This window comes from Zootoca vivipara, chromosome 9 (genome assembly GCF_963506605.1).
Source record: "Zootoca vivipara chromosome 9, rZooViv1.1, whole genome shotgun sequence".
Classification (NCBI taxonomy): domain Eukaryota; kingdom Metazoa; phylum Chordata; class Lepidosauria; order Squamata; family Lacertidae; genus Zootoca; species Zootoca vivipara.
The window spans coordinates 55765678-55782500 of record NC_083284.1 but is presented as its reverse complement, the minus strand read 5'-3'; the positions used below and the strand labels follow the sequence as shown (position 1 = coordinate 55782500).

General features: G+C 41.2%; 1 protein-coding gene across 5 annotated transcripts; it reads left to right on the top strand.

Annotated features, from left to right (window-relative positions):
• Nucleotides 1–1231: 1231 nt before the first annotated feature.
• NMU (neuromedin U) lies at nucleotides 1232–16721 on the top strand. Of its 5 annotated transcripts, XM_060278795.1 has the most exons (11): nucleotides 1512–1600; nucleotides 4577–4773; nucleotides 4854–4912; nucleotides 5478–5525; nucleotides 5710–5769; nucleotides 7150–7179; nucleotides 7293–7343; nucleotides 10887–10961; nucleotides 14467–14520; nucleotides 14701–14740; nucleotides 15477–16721. In XM_060278795.1, exons 3-10 carry the CDS (start codon nucleotides 4862–4864, stop codon nucleotides 14734–14736), a joined length of 405 nt encoding a protein of 134 aa, XP_060134778.1. In that variant the 5' UTR covers nucleotides 1512–1600; nucleotides 4577–4773; nucleotides 4854–4861; the 3' UTR covers nucleotides 14737–14740; nucleotides 15477–16721. The 5 variants fall into 5 exon arrangements, 4 of the variants coding, with proteins under 4 accessions (XP_060134776.1, XP_060134775.1, XP_060134778.1 ...); XR_009558167.1 differs by lacking the exons at nucleotides 4577–4773; nucleotides 15477–16721 and adding an exon at nucleotides 12634–12666 and having other exon boundaries at nucleotides 1234–1600; nucleotides 14701–14728; XM_060278792.1 differs by lacking the exon at nucleotides 4577–4773 and having other exon boundaries at nucleotides 1239–1600.
• Nucleotides 16722–16823: the final 102 nt, after the last annotated feature.

Genomic DNA, 16823 nt, shown 5'->3' with positions numbered 1-16823 from the left:
CAGCCCTGTATAGGGAAGTTTTTAAATGTTGGATGTCTTACTGTGTTTGATGTTTCCATTTGCTGGAAGCCACCCAGAGTGGATGGGGCAACCCAGTCAGATGGGCTGCATATAAATAAACTATTATTTTACTGTTGTCTTTGTCCATGGAGTTTCCTTGGCAGGGATACTGGAGTGGCTTGCCGGTTCCTTCTCCAGGTGGATCACATTTAGTCAAAACTCTCCACTATGACCTGTCCGTCTTGGGTGGCCCTGCATGGCATAGCTCAGTGGTCCACAAACTAAGGCCCGGGGGCCGGATGCGGCCCAATTGCCTTCTAAATCCGGCCCGCGGATGGCCTGGGAATCAACATGTTTTTACATGAGTAGAATGTGTCCTTTTATTTAAAATGCATCCCTGGGTTATTCGTTCATATTTTTTTTTCAAAATATAGTCCAGCCCCCCACAAGGTCTGAGGGACAGTGGACCGGCCCCCTGCTGAAAAAGTTTGCTGACCCCTGGTAGCTTCTCTGAACCGACAAGGGAGTGATCCATGAAAAGCAGAGACATCACCTTGCCAACAAAGGACCATATAGTTAAAGCAATGGTTTTCCCAGTAGTGATGTATGGAAGTGAGAGCTGGACCATAAAGAAGGCTGATTGCGGCAGAAAAGCTGATGCTTTTGAATTATGGTGCTGGAGGAGACTCTTGAGAGTCCCATGGACTGCAAGAAGATCAAACCTATATCCATTCTTAAGGAAATCAGCCCTGAGTGCTCACTGGAAGGACAGATCCTGAAGCTGAGGCTCCAATACTTTGGCCACCTCATGAGAAGAGAAGACTCCCTGGAAAAGACAAGATGGTTGGACAGTGTTCTCGAAGCCACCAACATGAGTTTGACCAAACTGTGGGAGGCAGTGTGGAAGACAGGAGTGCCTGGCCTGCTCTGGTCCATGGGGTCACGAAGAGTCGGACACGACTAAATGACAAAACAACAACAATTATTTTAATTTTACTTGTCATAGTCGAGCGCTCCCCTCTGCTCCCTGAGGCGACTTAGGTCGAAGTGGCTCCCACGCCCTGGGTGAGAACCTCGGCCCTTCCCCGGGGTTTCCAACGCCCCTCATGAGCCACCTCTTGCCACGTGCTGGAAGTCACTTACTCCTCGCTGTCGTCTCCCGCGCGCGGCAGATCCCACTCCTCGGGAAGGGCGGGAAGGAGAGGCTGAGGAGGGCGGGGTGACGCGCTCGCCGTGAGTCAGGCTGCCGCTGCCGCCTGCCTACCTGCCTGGCTTCCTCATGTCCGGGAGATTTAAAAGCCTGAGCTCCTCTGACTGGAGCTTGCAGTGCGGGAGCAGAGCGGCGGGAAAAACGCGCGCGCCAACGCGAGGGGAAGAACGCCGCGCGCGCCAAAAGCGGGAACGGGCGCCATGCAAAGGGCAAGCGCCTGCTGGCGGCGGCAAGAGCAGCCTGCGCCGCCTGTGGCCGACGGCGTTGGCAGCAGCAGCAGCAGCAGCAGCCCCTGCCGCCGCTCCAACCCGAGGAAGCTGCGGTCTGGCTCGGGAGCCGCCTGGGCTTTGCTCCTCTTCCTCCTCGCCTTTGGGGCGAGCGCGTGCAAAGGTAAGCGCTCCGTTTCAGAGCTGCCCCTTCCCTGGCATGAGGGCTCCTCTTTGCCTTCCTTTGCGCGACAGCTCCGGGTCTTTAGGAAATGCAATGTCTCTTCACATTTCGAGCTAGTTACGTCCAAAACGATCTTTCTAAAAAAAATAAAACTCTATTTATAAAGGGCCACCATGCACGCACACGACGGCTTGCAGCTTTATAAATCCCGCTCTGTTACGAAGGCACAGCTTTTCAGCCCTTTGCAAAGAAGCAAAGCGACCCACGCTTCTTTCTTGACTCTGCATTCCGTTGATGCAGGCTAGACAGGCGGACACCAGCGGGTACGGTAGTAGCTCTTCCCTGCTACATTACATTGAGATGCTGGCTGGCAGACAGCTGCAGATCTTTTGTCAGGGAGAAGAATGGAGCAGGGTTGTGATCCAGTTTGCTCTATGGGTGCTGTGCCTGAAAATGTCATGCCTTTGTGCCTGATGAGGAATTATGTGAAACTCAAAAGCTGATGTCGTTTCATGGCAGCCTAATACCATCCTACCGACGACAACAGTTTTATCAGTTTTGTCATTTCTTGTAATGGTATATAGGTCTGTTTGTAATTTATTGCATCTTGGCTTATAGAAGACTCCAAGGCATGTCATATGGAATTGTCCCATAAGGTGGTAAGGTGAGATTTCTGCTGCCAATTTATTATAAAATGATGCAGAGCTGATTTTAAAATCCTGTCCTGTAGTAGAAGTAAACCAGCAATAGCATTTGCTCGTTTTTCCCCACTTTCAGAGTAAATTTGCGGCACCTAACTGAAAGTCACCTACACTGTAGATTAGTTAAAATCACAGTAAATGATAGGTGTTTCATTCTTCTGTTTCATTCAGCGCCTGCCTGAGCATCAGCACGTTACTGGATTCTAAACTAATGTGGGAGATAAATTTTGTAGAAAAAGTAGGATAAAAAACAAGTGTCCTTCTTTTCTATTCACAATCCATTCTGTGGTTTAGACTCTCCCCTCCCTTGTTAAGCATTGATGGAAAAGGTCTACTCTTTAATCATCCTGATTGCATGTAGGATGGGCATGTTAAAGGGTGATATACATGACCCTGAATGAAATCTTAATAATAAAGTAGCTGTCAGTTTAATTTCAACTTCAAAGTTCAGAGGAATTTGTGCAGGGTATAGTTAGCAAGCATTTCTTCTATTCTAGTCCATTAGATTTACCAAAAGAAAATGAAAATGTATGGGGTAATGAACAAGAAGTTATGCCTATAATCCTGAACAAAGCTATTTATTTTATTCCCTTGACTTGAATGCAATACGCAGATGCAGTCTGCATCTGTAAAATGAAAGCATGAAATGCAAAACAAAATAACCTTCATTACTTGCTCTGCATTTCCATAGTCAATATGGAAATTTTAATTTTAATATGGAACTTATAATTTTAAAAATCTGCATAAATATGATAAAGAAGATAAACATAGTAATTTAATACTAATTTACACAGCTGCTATGGATAGTATAATTGTGGGCCAATAAAAATGCAAAGGAATGTTTTATTTCTGTCCTTCATTTTCAGATTACACACTTGCAAGACTGAAAGCAGCTAAAAAGTCGGAATAGACAGACAATCTCTTTCCAAATATTAAATATGATTCTGCCCCCTCCAGTTCTTATTATCTGCCAGTGAAGATCGCTTGCCGCATGAGTTAGTAGTAGATATATATCTATAATAGCCATAAAAGTGCAGGCCACTGAAGGCAATCATTACAATTTTCATATGCTCTGAAATTTTCACTAAAAAGCTTTCCTTGTGGACAAACATTTAATTCTGGGGGTGCCCACCTGTTTTTACATCGTCTGAGAAAATGGAGGTTTGGAACATGCCTTTGCTGGGACAATGTCTAGTTCCAGCACGAGTTTTGTATAGGAGCTTATTCATTTCTAACCAAACTGCCTAAGGAAGTACTGTATTTTTTTCTGATCACGCTTAACGTTCCATTTTTTAAAACTGAACAAAAAGAAAAAAAACCTTGTTCAATACAAAGTCTCCCTGTCATTTTATGTGGAATTTAACAGGGTGCTAAATAGTAAATAGAATTAGTGACAACTTTAAATAATACTTTTACAGCTTCAGACAACTTCCTTGCTTTTTTTTTAAAAATATAAACAACTCTTTTCTGTGTGAAGCCCTCCTTGTATCTGAGATACACCATCAATATCTTTCATTTTTGTTCTTTCCAAAGCTTGAAATATTTATTTCTGAAAATGTACATGTTTAACATATTTGCAAATTGTCTTGGATTTGTGAGTTACATTGAAATGGCCATTGACTACAAATAAACAAAAAAACAGACCAATCGATACAGTACAGAACTTATATTCAGTGCTTAAATGGTTTGTGGCGCTATTAAGTGTTGAATCGTAACATCATTCTCTTGTCTGTAACATTAATTAGTTTTCACTGAAATGCTCACACATACAAGCTAGAGAACCCCATATTGATGTTGGCAATAGAGTGTGCCTCCAGGTAAAGTCAAACCACATTGCTTTTGCTCTGTTAGCAGCTCTGAAGCGACCTCTCCACGGCACAAGCCTGGGCAGTGTGTGTGGAGGTCTTGGAATGCCCACACGACAAGACCCCCCCCTCTCAGCCTCATTGATGTGGTCCAAAGGAAAGCAGAACAATATGTTTGACACCAGCTTGGCAGCAGGAGTTGATGGAAGGAGGTGTACAAGTCACCATCCTTAGGGACTCCACTCTGGATTTGTGTAGGGTTTACTCCTTAGCCTCTTCTTCTACTGAAGACATCCAACAAGGCAGCAGAGGTTTAGGATCAGAGTTTTCCTTCTCCTAGACAGGCAACCTTCCCAGGTTTACAAGACCCACCTGCCCCTTTACAGCATGTGCAGAAACCACCTTCTTGAATGTTGGACCCACTATTGGTCTCATTCACTCAATCCACTGGAACTTGTCTTCACATGCAGGGGAAGTCCCTAACTTACCAAGGGTTTGACACCCATTGGTTTGCCCTCACCTGGTTTAGATGGCCACTCGAAGTTGTTCCTGTGGCCGTTGTTGCATGCTGATAGCTTCTAGGAGCCACAGATGAGAGCTGAATGCAGGCTGGGGGCCAAAGGTGGACAAACTACCCCAGAAGGAGCATGATGTGTCCCCACCAGAGGTACTACCCCTCCCATAATACCCCAGAGAACCCCGTATTATAAATAATATTATGAACAGGCAATTAATTCTAATTTCCAGGTGCACCGATGGCACCCCATGTTCTACAAGGAGAACCAGATTTGCAGTTTTCAAATGAGGTACAGTGAAATATCTTCTGTACTGTTTGTTTAGTTTTTTTATTTTAGAAAAGGCATTTATGGTTATCATTATTATTATTATTAGCACACCTGCTAGAGTTCCTTAAGAACAATATATGCTCTCTTTATTTGAAAGGAGCAATCTGCTTTCCAATACCACAATGGCATGGTAAGGGGCTGTCGGCAATGCGAGATAGTGTGCACATCACACTTCCACGGTGCAGATTGAAGGAGCACAAGTGACACTTTAGAACAGCTGTGGCTGAATATTGCCAGTAAAAGAGCTTGTGTCCTGACAAGATTTAACAAGAACAGAACAACTAATGTTCATGCTTTCAGGAATTAGGCTCTTAGCTCTTTTCAGGTTTAAACCTTTACTCTGGTTAGATTATGTTGTTGGTGTCCAATTGTCTGGCTCTCTGAGGGGTGGTGGTGGTAAGCCTTCGTTCTCTGTCAACTTAATATTAAAAATGATGGGACCTCACATAAAGCTCAACATCTTATTTTCCTATTTTGCTTCTATTTCAATCCTATGCTATGTTTGCTCTCTTGTCTATATTTACAGATAGATGATGTGTGCTCTTCTTACCTGGTCAGGGATACTCCATCTCAGGTCAGCCCAGTCAAAAAAATAAAATAACAATAATTTGAATATGCTAAATTTGTCAAAGTATTGCTTCATTTATCACATGCCTCAGATTCTTCTCTCTCTCTCTCTCTCTCTCTCTCTCTCTCTCTCTCTCTCTCTCTCTCTCTCTCTCTCTCTCTCTCTCTCTCTCTCTCTCTCTCTCCTTTAGTCCTCTAATACATTGGAAGACCTTTGCTATATGATTCTGGAACTTCTACACAAAGCTCAGGTAAATCCACTTAACATTTTATTTCCGAAACATGGCTGCCAGCATATTTTGTACAGTATAGGGCATTGCAATTGTGCAGTTCAGTGTATAATAAATACTGATACAATTCTCAGCTTTGTGGCTCTCTGGCAGCAAGTTCTTCAGGGCTCTTTGCAGAAAACTAGGTTTACTTACTTACACGGTAGCAAAACTGCTCCTTGATGTCTGAGAAGTAGTACAGATGCAAAACTATGTGCCACTGTTTCTCTAGAAAGTCTTATAGAACAGAATGTGTGCCAGCTGACGGTTCGGAGTCCGCTATTTCTAATCAATACTGTTAACATTTTGCAGTTGGGAATTTGTGTGTACTTTCAGCTCAATAATTCCTTGGTTGCTTAAAAACAGAACAAAGCCTTAGTGGAAAGATAGGCCACTTAACCTTCATATGACTCATAGACAAATCTTGTGTCTCCCCCCTCTTTCAACATTTATTGAGATGCTGGTGCCCTTGGTATGCAATTTAGAATCTTATCTCAGTTACCATGTTCTATAAACAAAGATTCTGGTGCTAGTGGACTATATAGGGCAGCCACAAAGATAAGCTAGTGTGCGTGGACCATATCAAGAGAGAGATATCAGAATCCAGAGGGTGTTAGCTGGATAGGATTTCTAGGGACAAGTCTTTAGTGCCCTGTATAGTGCCCTGTAATTACTAGGACAAAATATTACCCTGAGGAAAGATGTATTCTACAATTATCCTTGGAATACTTTCATGATATAATTCTACTTCACATTGTAGTTTTTGTTATTATAGTGCTAGAACTTTCTGCGAAAGTGTGCCATTCCCTGCAACCATTGCATTCTGTAAGAAACTGAAACCAAAACCAATAAGGAGAGTATGAAATGCGCAGAAATATTGGCAATGTATTAGGTGGAGTATTGTGTTTCAGTAATAATTCGTTCTTGATTGTGGTTTCACGGCACAAATTATCTTGCAGAATTATCTAATGCCATTGTCTGCCTCTGTAAAGCAGTTGTGGCATTCCATGTAGACTCAGACTTCTGAACCAATTGCAGTGAACAGCCAGATGACAGTTCTGGGGGAATTTTTTTGATTCTGTGTAGTTTCTGTGGAGTATAGCTACCGTGGAGAAGAAATGAATATAAAATACTTAAAATCTTAAACAGTTAATGGTGCAATCCTATGCATGTTAACTCAGAAGCAAATCCCAGAAGTAAATTTAATGGAGCTGATTAATCTCAAATAAAAGTGCCTAGGGTTGCAGTCCCAATCAACAATTCCAAAAACACTAAAAACGATAAGTACTGTACCATGCTATTTTGTTTTCCACAAATGTCCAGTCCTTGGTTGTTGAAAGTCTTTGCCAATTATTTCCACAGGAGTTAGATGAAAAGGACAACACCAAAAGAGTAAGTTCTTTGTGTGTGTTTTTTTTAAAAAAATATTGTGTGTTAACTGTCTCAAAAATCATTACATATTAATCTGTTTCAAAGTAAAATCCACTTTTAATTTCTTTGAACAGTTCTTATTCCATTATTCTAAGACCCATGACACAGGCAACTCAGACATTCTGGTAAGTTGAACTGCCCATTCCCCTGTGAGTAAAGACAACATGATATTATCATCATTATTATTGGGGCTTCAGTTGATTCTGCCTGATATTGAATTCCTAATATGTAAAAAGTTTTTTAAAACCAAGAACCAATCTTGCTTATAGCCTAGTTACAACAGATGAAAGCTAAATGTGAATGCCAGAGTTTCTAAATTTAGTAAAACTTGTATAATTAAAAAAAGGGAAAGAAATGGATGCCGAGTGACAGACATATAAGGAACTGGCTAAAGACGTATCTGAGGTAATAATACATTTTAAAGTTAAAGCTTGAGGGTGAATAGCCTTCTAATACAAATTAATGTTTTTATTCTAAAACACAAAAAAGTTAATACTAGTTCCTTTATTAAGGATTCCAGCTACAAATATAGATAGTGTGAATTATAAAATAAAGTTTTCTTCAGAAAGAACAGTTTAGAATATTTCTTTTTTGGGGTTTTATCACAAACAAACAAACTTGAAATATCCTATATGCAAACATAATGGAATAACATTTTACATAAGGTCTTTCTTTTAAAGTTCCACCAAAACACCAGTGTGTGTGTCTTACATTAAAGTTCATATCTGTTTAATTACTGTTCATTTTGTAACATAATCAGTGTTCTATGTTTATTGCCACTGTTGTCTGATTCCTTCATACCAATAGGCAATATAATGGATTTTTTTGTTCCAAAGTTCAGCGTATTACTAAAATGTTATAAATATAGAAATATTTTGTAGCTAAAAGTGACAAAGCTGTCGTGAATTTGCAATTTCTTTGGGGTTTATATCTTGGTAGCTACTTTGTGTCCTAATAATTCAATGTTGCAGTCCCATAGAAGTTGTACATTTTATTATGTTTAGCTTATCACCAAGTTTATACACCAATGGAAATTTGAATACATTTTAAAACATACATTTTAAATAAGCTGGGCTTTTGATTCCTCACAGTATTTGAATAAATAACCCCACACAAATCTTTTGATAAATGTAATTATATTAGAACCACACCTAACTCATTACGAAGTCATAGAATAATAAGATGTATTTTATCTTTAGCTTTGAACCTCATGGGCGCAGAATAGACCATTATGCAATTAATATATTTTGTGAATAATGGTTATAGATCTGCTGCATGAAATGTTTCACACTTTTTAAACAAGAATATAAATGAAATATTTTTGAGAAACATTGTGTGCAGTGCTGTTCAGTTATGCCCTGACCACTAACAGATGTTGCAAGTATATTGGAGCACTTGCAGAGCGGCTTACTGTATTCTGATTTGGGATTCAGGTTTGTAGGGCAACAAAAATTTAGGCTTGAGGTTTCCTGGGGGAAGCGAGGAAAGCAGTAGAGCAGAATGCACGTAGACTGAGGTTTAAATCCTATACACCCTTACCTGGGAGTGTCCCATTTAACTCAGTGTGGCTTACTTCTGTACAGATTTGTTTAGGAATGCACTGTAAGGAATGAAGAAGAGCAGGAGGTAAGGAAGTCCAGAATTGTTTCAACTGTGGACAGCAACTACTGCTTTTTAGCAGTATTATTATAATAATTATTTATTGAATTTATATACAGGCAGCCCTGTTTAGGGAAGCTTTTAATCTTTAAGAAATTAGTGTATTTTAATATTTCTGTTGGAAGCCGCCCAGAGTGGCTGGGGAGGCCCAGCCAGATGGGGGGGTATTATTATTATTATTAATAATAATAATAAATTATTATTATTATACCTCCCTATACACACATGTCTCAGGGCGGTTCACAGAATAAGATCAAAATATAAAACCACAAAATGCATAATCAAAATAAAAACAACAATCCAATAAACACCTACCTTGGCTGTGTGCCTTCAAACTAACTTAGCATATTGAACTTGAGTTGCCATTCAAGTATTTTGGCCTCACTGAAGCTTCAGCTTCAGTTTTTCTCCTAAATATTGCACCTTGTATTGTGGAGGGCTTCTGGAAGGGGGCATATAGATTGTGGGGATCTGTGTAGGATAAAGGGGACACTATTCCTTGATTAGGGACACGGGTGGCGCTGTGGGTTAAACCACAGAGCCTAGGGCTTGCCGATCAGAAGGTCGGCGGTTTGAATCCCCGTGACAGGGTGAGCTCCCGTTGTTTGGTCCCAGTTCCTGCCCACCTAGCAGTTTGAAAGCACGTCAAGTGCAAGTAGATAAATAGGTACCGCTCTGGCGGGAAGGTAAACGGCATTTCCGTGTGCTGCTCTGGTTTGCCAGAAGCGGCTTTGTCATGCTGGCCACATGACCCGGAAGCTGTACGCCGCAACCCCAGAGCGCCGCAACCCCAGAGTCATCCGCAACTGGACCTAACACTCAGGGGTCCCTTTACCTTTACCTTTACTCCTTGATTAATGAGGCAAGTTCTTCTTTGTGACCAAGATGAAGAATTATGTATGAAATGCTATTAAACAGATATGCTAGTGCAATGATTTCTGCATGCAAAATAGAAATTCTCTTCTCCCTATGAGCTTCCTGTGCCCTCCCCAAAGCCTTGGGGTAACATGCAGAACATATTTAGGGAGTATGTGTACATGCAGGTGAGAGAAGAGGGTGGGAGAATTCCTTTGCAGAGCCAAATGTTCTTGCAGTACAGTTGGATGCTGCTTAGATTTATTAGTTCTTCCTGGGTTTCCAAAATTTTCCTGTCTGGATATCTAGGAACTTGGCATTATCCTGAGATTGTCCTGCTAGCAAGAAACCCTAGGGAGCTTTATCTAATGTCTGTGGTGTTAGATGTCCCATGGCAACAAGCAGAGGCACCCAGGGCCATCTTAAGCATATGTGGCGCCCTGGCGCTGTGGTGCGAAGATCCCTCCGGCGCCCCCTCCCCGTCCTGTTTCCCAGCAAGGCTGTCTGGCAGGCAGTGCGATGCCCCCCTGGCGCATTGCGCCACCCAGCCTTGCCTTAGAGCCGGCCCTGGAGGCACCTCATCCCATTTCACCACCTGAGGCGAAACAGGAAGGTGCACACACTGCTCAGCACCCTCTTTCCTTGCTGCCATTACCAAAGCCTCGCTTACTGGGACACACAGCTTCTGGTGAGATCTCATGAGAGCCCCACAAGAAGTCATGGAAGCCTCTGGAGGTATCTGTGTGATCTTGTAGGGTTTGTGTGAGATCTTGCCAGAATGGAGAATCCATTGTAGCTGCTTCTCCAGAGGCAAGAGTGGATTCTGCCACCGAGGCCCTGACAACAAACACTCAGCTCTCATTTGCTTTTCCAATCAGTGCATCTTCTTGGAAGCGGCTCTGCATGCCCATGTCAAGCTTGCAAACAAACACAGGAATGGTACTTCTTGGTGCTACTATTTCCCCCATCATTTATGCAGGAAATTGCAACATCAGAAACAGCTATGGCAATGTCTAAAAATATTGTCCCATCAAACGTCTTTGTGTGCTCTGTTTATGAGTCAGTGCTGCAGTGATGGGTTTTGTTTGTTTGTGTATACATCCTGAGGCCAGGACTTCATTGTCGTTCATGTGTCTGTATTCATATCCTCTCAGTCGTCTGTCCTGCATCCTTTGCTGCAACTTGTTCCACAACTGCATGAGAGAAGACTGAAGAGATACAAAGCAGACGTATGTAATGATCCATTTTTCTTTCTAAAACATGCTGTTTATTATTCTGTATCATTATACCGTCTTTCAAGATTGACCGAGACTGTGCTTTATTTAAAGCATGTGCATGCTTCCTCCTCAGAAGAGTTACCTGTATATTGCAATAGGTCATTTTGGAAAGTTACATAAACTGGGAAAACCTAATAATTGGCCATTTTATACATCTAAACAACTGTATTATCTTTCCTTTTGAATGGCTGGATTTGAGGTCGTGCTATGCTGGTTGAAATTAAGGGTTTTAATAATGTCATTCAAAGGGCTAGTCCTATGTAGGGACAGGGGCGTAGCCAGGATCAAAATTAGGGGGGGGCAAGGGGCGGGAGGGGAGGGGCCACAGCGGAAATGTGGGCGGGGCCACGTGGCCTGCGCCTCCCAGGTCTTCGGAGGAGGCGGCCCCAGGCTCCCGCTCCCGGCGCGAAGCTCCAGAGTCGCGCAGGGAACGCGAGCCTGTGGCTGCCTCCTCTGCGCCTCCCAGGTCTTCGGAGGAGGCGGCCCCAGGCTTGCGTTCCCTGCGCGACTCTGGAGCTTCGCGCCGGGAGCGGGAGCCTGGGGCTGCCACACTGCGCCCCTCAGCCTTTGCTTCTAGGGGGGGGCAATTGCCCCCTCCTGCCCCCCTGCCTACACCCATGTATAGAGACAACATTTTACAGGATCAGGCTTAATATCCTCGTACCAAGGCTGCACGGGACAATATTGGTGCTCTTCAGCGGTCTTGTGACCTGATCTTTGACCCTAGTAATACCAGCAAAAGTGGCCCTGTTGAACCTTGATTTATCCCTGCTAGTATTTTATGAAAGCCATGGGCAGTGGGGGAGGCAAGGGCTAGCAGAAGTGATCTTAACAGTGATGAGTCAGAAGAGAGATAATCTTACTTGCCTGAATATGTGATTTCAGGCCACTCTGCCTATCATAGCCACCTGTAGGGGGCACATACCTTAGTGCAAATTTTAGTTTTGTCAACATCCTTTTTAATTTCTTGCACTAATTAGATCTCTCTGCCACAGCTTTGAATAGATTGACTAGATTTCCTTGACGCAAAATGCAAATTTGTTAGATGACTCCATCACAGTCTCATAGGGTCCACTGGGAACGATCAATTCCATGCTATCGGGCATTGGACTGGGTAGATTTTTTCTTTTCTTTTCAAGGCCACTGGTTTCATCTAGCATATGTTTTTTTTACTTGGAAATGCAACTAAAGAATAGATCTGCCAGTCAGTTGTGAAATATCCTTTCTGAGATACTCAGCTCTGTTACTTTGGACAGAAAAGTCCAGTAATTGAAAATCCAAATTTATTTCAATCTTAAAAGCAGAGCTGCCAGGATAGCTGCTTTTAAATCAAGAGAATTTAAAATATGAATCACGTCACCAGGAAAAAAAAGGAGGGATTTAAATTTGTTTTTGTAATGCATGCATTTTTTGGAATAAGAGTGCCGTCTAGTTGCTGGCTATAACAGCCTCAACAAGTCACCAAGTTTGAGTCTTCAAGAGCCAGCTAGTTTCCTGAGGTGTGATACCATTAAAAAAACACTGGGTGGAATATTGCCACATTCTATCAATTTTTAAGATGCTACTCATTTGATTAAACTTCAGATGTATATGAATAGCTACTACCTTCTTCCTCTCCTTTCAGAGCTTCAAATTCAGTCAGTTCTAATCCCATGAGGTACTGAAAAAACAACTAAAATAAGAACCATCCAACTCTACAATTCGATGATTCTATTTTGTTGCTTGCCTTTAAGAGGAGAAATCAGAACAGATTATTTTGTATGTGACCTACTAATAAATATTTCAGAACTTCTTTTACATGTTAGAAAGGGAAATGATGCAAACAGCCAATACATACTTGCACTATCACAGCCTGAGATTATCAGATTTTTGTTTGGAAGCAGTTAACTAGAAAGCAAAGAAGAAACCAAAACTGCTTAGCACAAATGCTAAAACTGTGAAGAGTCCAGCTGATAAATAATTACATAATGGAATCAGGGCAGGCTGCTAGCATGCATTAACAATTTAATATAAAATACCTGCAGTGCCCTTTGAGGAAATAGCAAGACATACAAGATGTATTTGAAATTATTTTATTAATTAAAAGAGCAAGCCATTTTATACGGAATAACTTGCAAGGCTGAAAAAGAGTCTTGCTTGTGCCCTTTAGATAATCATATTTGCAATTTATGTGTTGAATTCAATATTTGTGGAAGAGTCTTTAATCTAACAGAGGCCTCTGCTCATAGAATATGACGGGAGGCAATTTTTACAAATTCTCTCTCTCCGCGCCCCCTGCTGCCCCCCGTACCTTCAACACTCCTCTGGAGAGCCCACCAATCTTTAAGAACAGATTTTGGGTGGGGGGGCACAGAATGTTGCAGGGGGGAGAGAGAGTTGGCAAAAATCACATTCTTTCTTCTTCACTTAGAGCAGTGGTTGCCAAATGGTGCGCCGTGGACTTTATGGGTCCACGTAACCCACCCAGGGGGTCCATGGCACCATTCACATAATAAAAACTACTAGGGGTCTGCACTACTTAGCTAACTGGAAACCACTGACTTAGAGAATCAAAAACCTTTCCAGAAATGGAAGGGCACAGTTCGATTCAACCCACTGAATATCTGAATTTCACATTTTATTTGGCATATGCTTCTAACTTTTAAAAGTCGTTCAGTTTTCTTGCTACAGCTTTTGCAGATACACTGATTAACTGCACTGCCTAACTTTTAAGAATATTGTGCCTGAGTGCTGATGTGGATGCTTTGCTATACTTGCATCTTATGCGAGGGTTGTCTTCTGGGAATAGCACGTAAAGCCGGAATTACATACAGAAAAACAAAAACCTTGGCATAGCCCCCGCACAGAAAAAATCTTACCTTCCAGAGCTGGCACACCAAACACATCTTACCTGCTCCCCTAAGCAAGGCAAAGAGCTTTTAATATTAATATTAATAGCTATTTTTATTGGGTTGGCTTCCTGGATACATTTTTTTCCTGGAATTATTTTCCTCCTTATAGACAGAGAAAAAGCTAAATTGTGCGTGTATATTTCTTTGTTGCTCGTTCATTAAATAATTGAAAAGATTTATGTATTTTTTTATTATACCAAGGCACAGTAATAGAAAGAAGCTTGTCACTGTTTCTCATTCCAATTTTAGACAAACAAAATGTAGGTTTCCACAAATCTATGTATTCATTAAAGTAATTGAGAGCTTCTTTTGTTTGCATATTTATATTTCTCTTTCTAAACTGTCACCAAAAGTAGGTTGGACTCTCCACCCAATCCCTACCACTAGCCATAGCACAAATCCTAGAGATATGCAATCATTATAAATTTATATTATTTTATTTATTAATTTTTAAATAAGAAAATTCTCAATATTTCATGCTGTTTATGATCACTTGTGTTGCAGCATAAATTGTTGTTACATTGCTACTCAAGTATGTGTTGTTTTGAAATCTATTCTCTTTTCAGGAAGAACTTCGAATACCTGGAGGAATTCAAAGTAGGGGCTACTTTATCTTCAGGGTGTGTATTTTTTTTTTTTTTGTAATATGCCGGTGATTTTGAAACAAACAAATTCAAGCATTTTAGAATCCACTTTAAATTTGTTTACATTTTTAAATCAATTTTAGTGGGCTACTCAGTTAAAATTCTTTTTAAAGCATTCAAAAAGATACTACTTATCTGACATTATTTCTTTTTCAGCCACGCAATGGAAGGAGATCTGCTACATTTCGTTAAAATGGTATAAACCTTAATTTTTCACTCAGAACCGTTTATTTGTTTGATTGATTGATTAGCCACCTTTCACCTTGAGATCTAACAGCATGTTATATTACAGTTTCCAACATAGCATTATGCTAGCAATAATAGCTGCATTATTGCTGTGATGATTTCTTAGAACCAGGCTACCGAAATTTAAATTTAATAGTGACTTAACCCTTTTCTAAAAAATTACAGAGCAGATTGTTTTAAGTCCAGCCCCTGCCCACCTGAGTGCAACGCTGAATGCATTTAATGTATTCTGGGGACTGAGATCGCGTGGATCAAAATGCCATGAAGTCTCTGTATCCTTGGGGCTCTTGGTTTTCACAGGTCCACCTGGCTTCAACCACAGCTTGTTTGACATTGGTCATAAGGTGCTGGGGGGCAGAGGGAGTTGCTGTCTTCATCTCCACTTGATTGCAAAGCTGGAGCCCCCATGCTCTACCCACAGATAGAACCAGCCAATGGAAGGGAGAGAAGTGACGCACCTGGCCATACTTCTCCTGGGCTGTTATAGGCAAGATGTGATTATTGGGTGGGACGTGTCTGTGATGGCAAGGGATCTCTTAAGAAAATTCAGGGGTTTAAACGAGGAGTTCAAAAAGGGAACTTCCATCCCCTAACACTGCCAGTCTATATATGTCCTTTGCCAGGATTGTAACAATTTTAAAAGTCACTACCCATTATATAATTGAACATTTTTTTATCTTTTTCAGGATTCTTCAGCCTTACACCTAAAATCATCACAGGACTGCAGACAAGATGGGCATCCTATTCTTTATATGTAAAATGCTCTCTCTCTCTTTCTTTTTAGATACTTCATCAACTATGTACATTTCCTATAATTAAAAAAAATGCAGTGTAAACCCTATGCATGTTGACTAACAAGTAAGTTTCAGTGTGTTTAATGGAGCTTACTCTCAAATAAGTCAGCATAGGATTGCAGCCTAAGGTGCAGTTGTTTCTTTCCGAAGTATCTTAAAATAATTCTGTTTCCTCATCTCACATTCTTTGCAACTATGTGTGTAATAAAATTGAAAACAAAATACTGTTGGTGTTAAGATTGTTGCATGCAAAATACTTCGACCATAGCAGTATTGCTACACGTGGTGTGTGTGTGTGTGTGTGTGTGTCCCCCCACCTTTTGTTGTAAATAAAGGCACTCTGTAGAGAGTTGTTTTTAATGAGAATTTTTCAGTTTTTAATGTCATACTTTGGGTCTTATGGTTTGCAATTATGGTTAAGTGCTAATATCTAACATGAAATCAAATGGGCCCTTCTTGCATACTGTGATGTTTCTGCTAGTGGAGAAACAGAGCAGTGGAACTATAGTCAATGAAATTTAGCAGTGGGTAAAACTTTCAAAGAGGAGAATGGGTGCCATGAATTAGAAACACGTTTAGAAAGCACATCTAACAATAGCCAGTTATTCAGCTAACTGGATCTGTTATTTCCAGAGGGATATAGTTTACTGTAGCAAAAAGAAAGAGCCATGTGGCCCCCTAAAAATTTATTAAGTAAGCCCTTTGTCATTGTGCAGGGCTTAATTTGTGTTAGGAGTCACCTGAGGGTTAGGCTTGGGGGCTGGGATTAGTGTTATGACATAGCTGTTGAATACATGAAGTTAACATAAATGCCTTTGTTCGTGTGTTCTGTGTATCTCTCCTGTCACCAAGTAACCACAATATACCACCATACATCAGGGTGTTGGGAAATAGTTTTGCCAGCTGACAAGCCATCTAAGCATGGCTGGAGCATCTCATTAAAAATCAAGCAGAATCTTCACTTCAGATTGTGTCCACCATGTGTATGAAAAAAGCTGGCGATACCAGTTTGCAGAATGAACGCACCTTTAACAATTACGCATTTTTACATTTTTTGTCTATACAGTATATGTTTATTTATATCTTCACCTACCTACCTCCTTTTTCTCTTCTCTTCTTTCTAATGTTAAACCTACAGTGCCAGGGTCGCCTGCTTTACTGGCCGAAATGTTGATGGCTGTTGTAAATAGCAAAGGCGAAAGAGCAGGCAGCCTTGTTTTGTAGCGCCAAACAATTGTG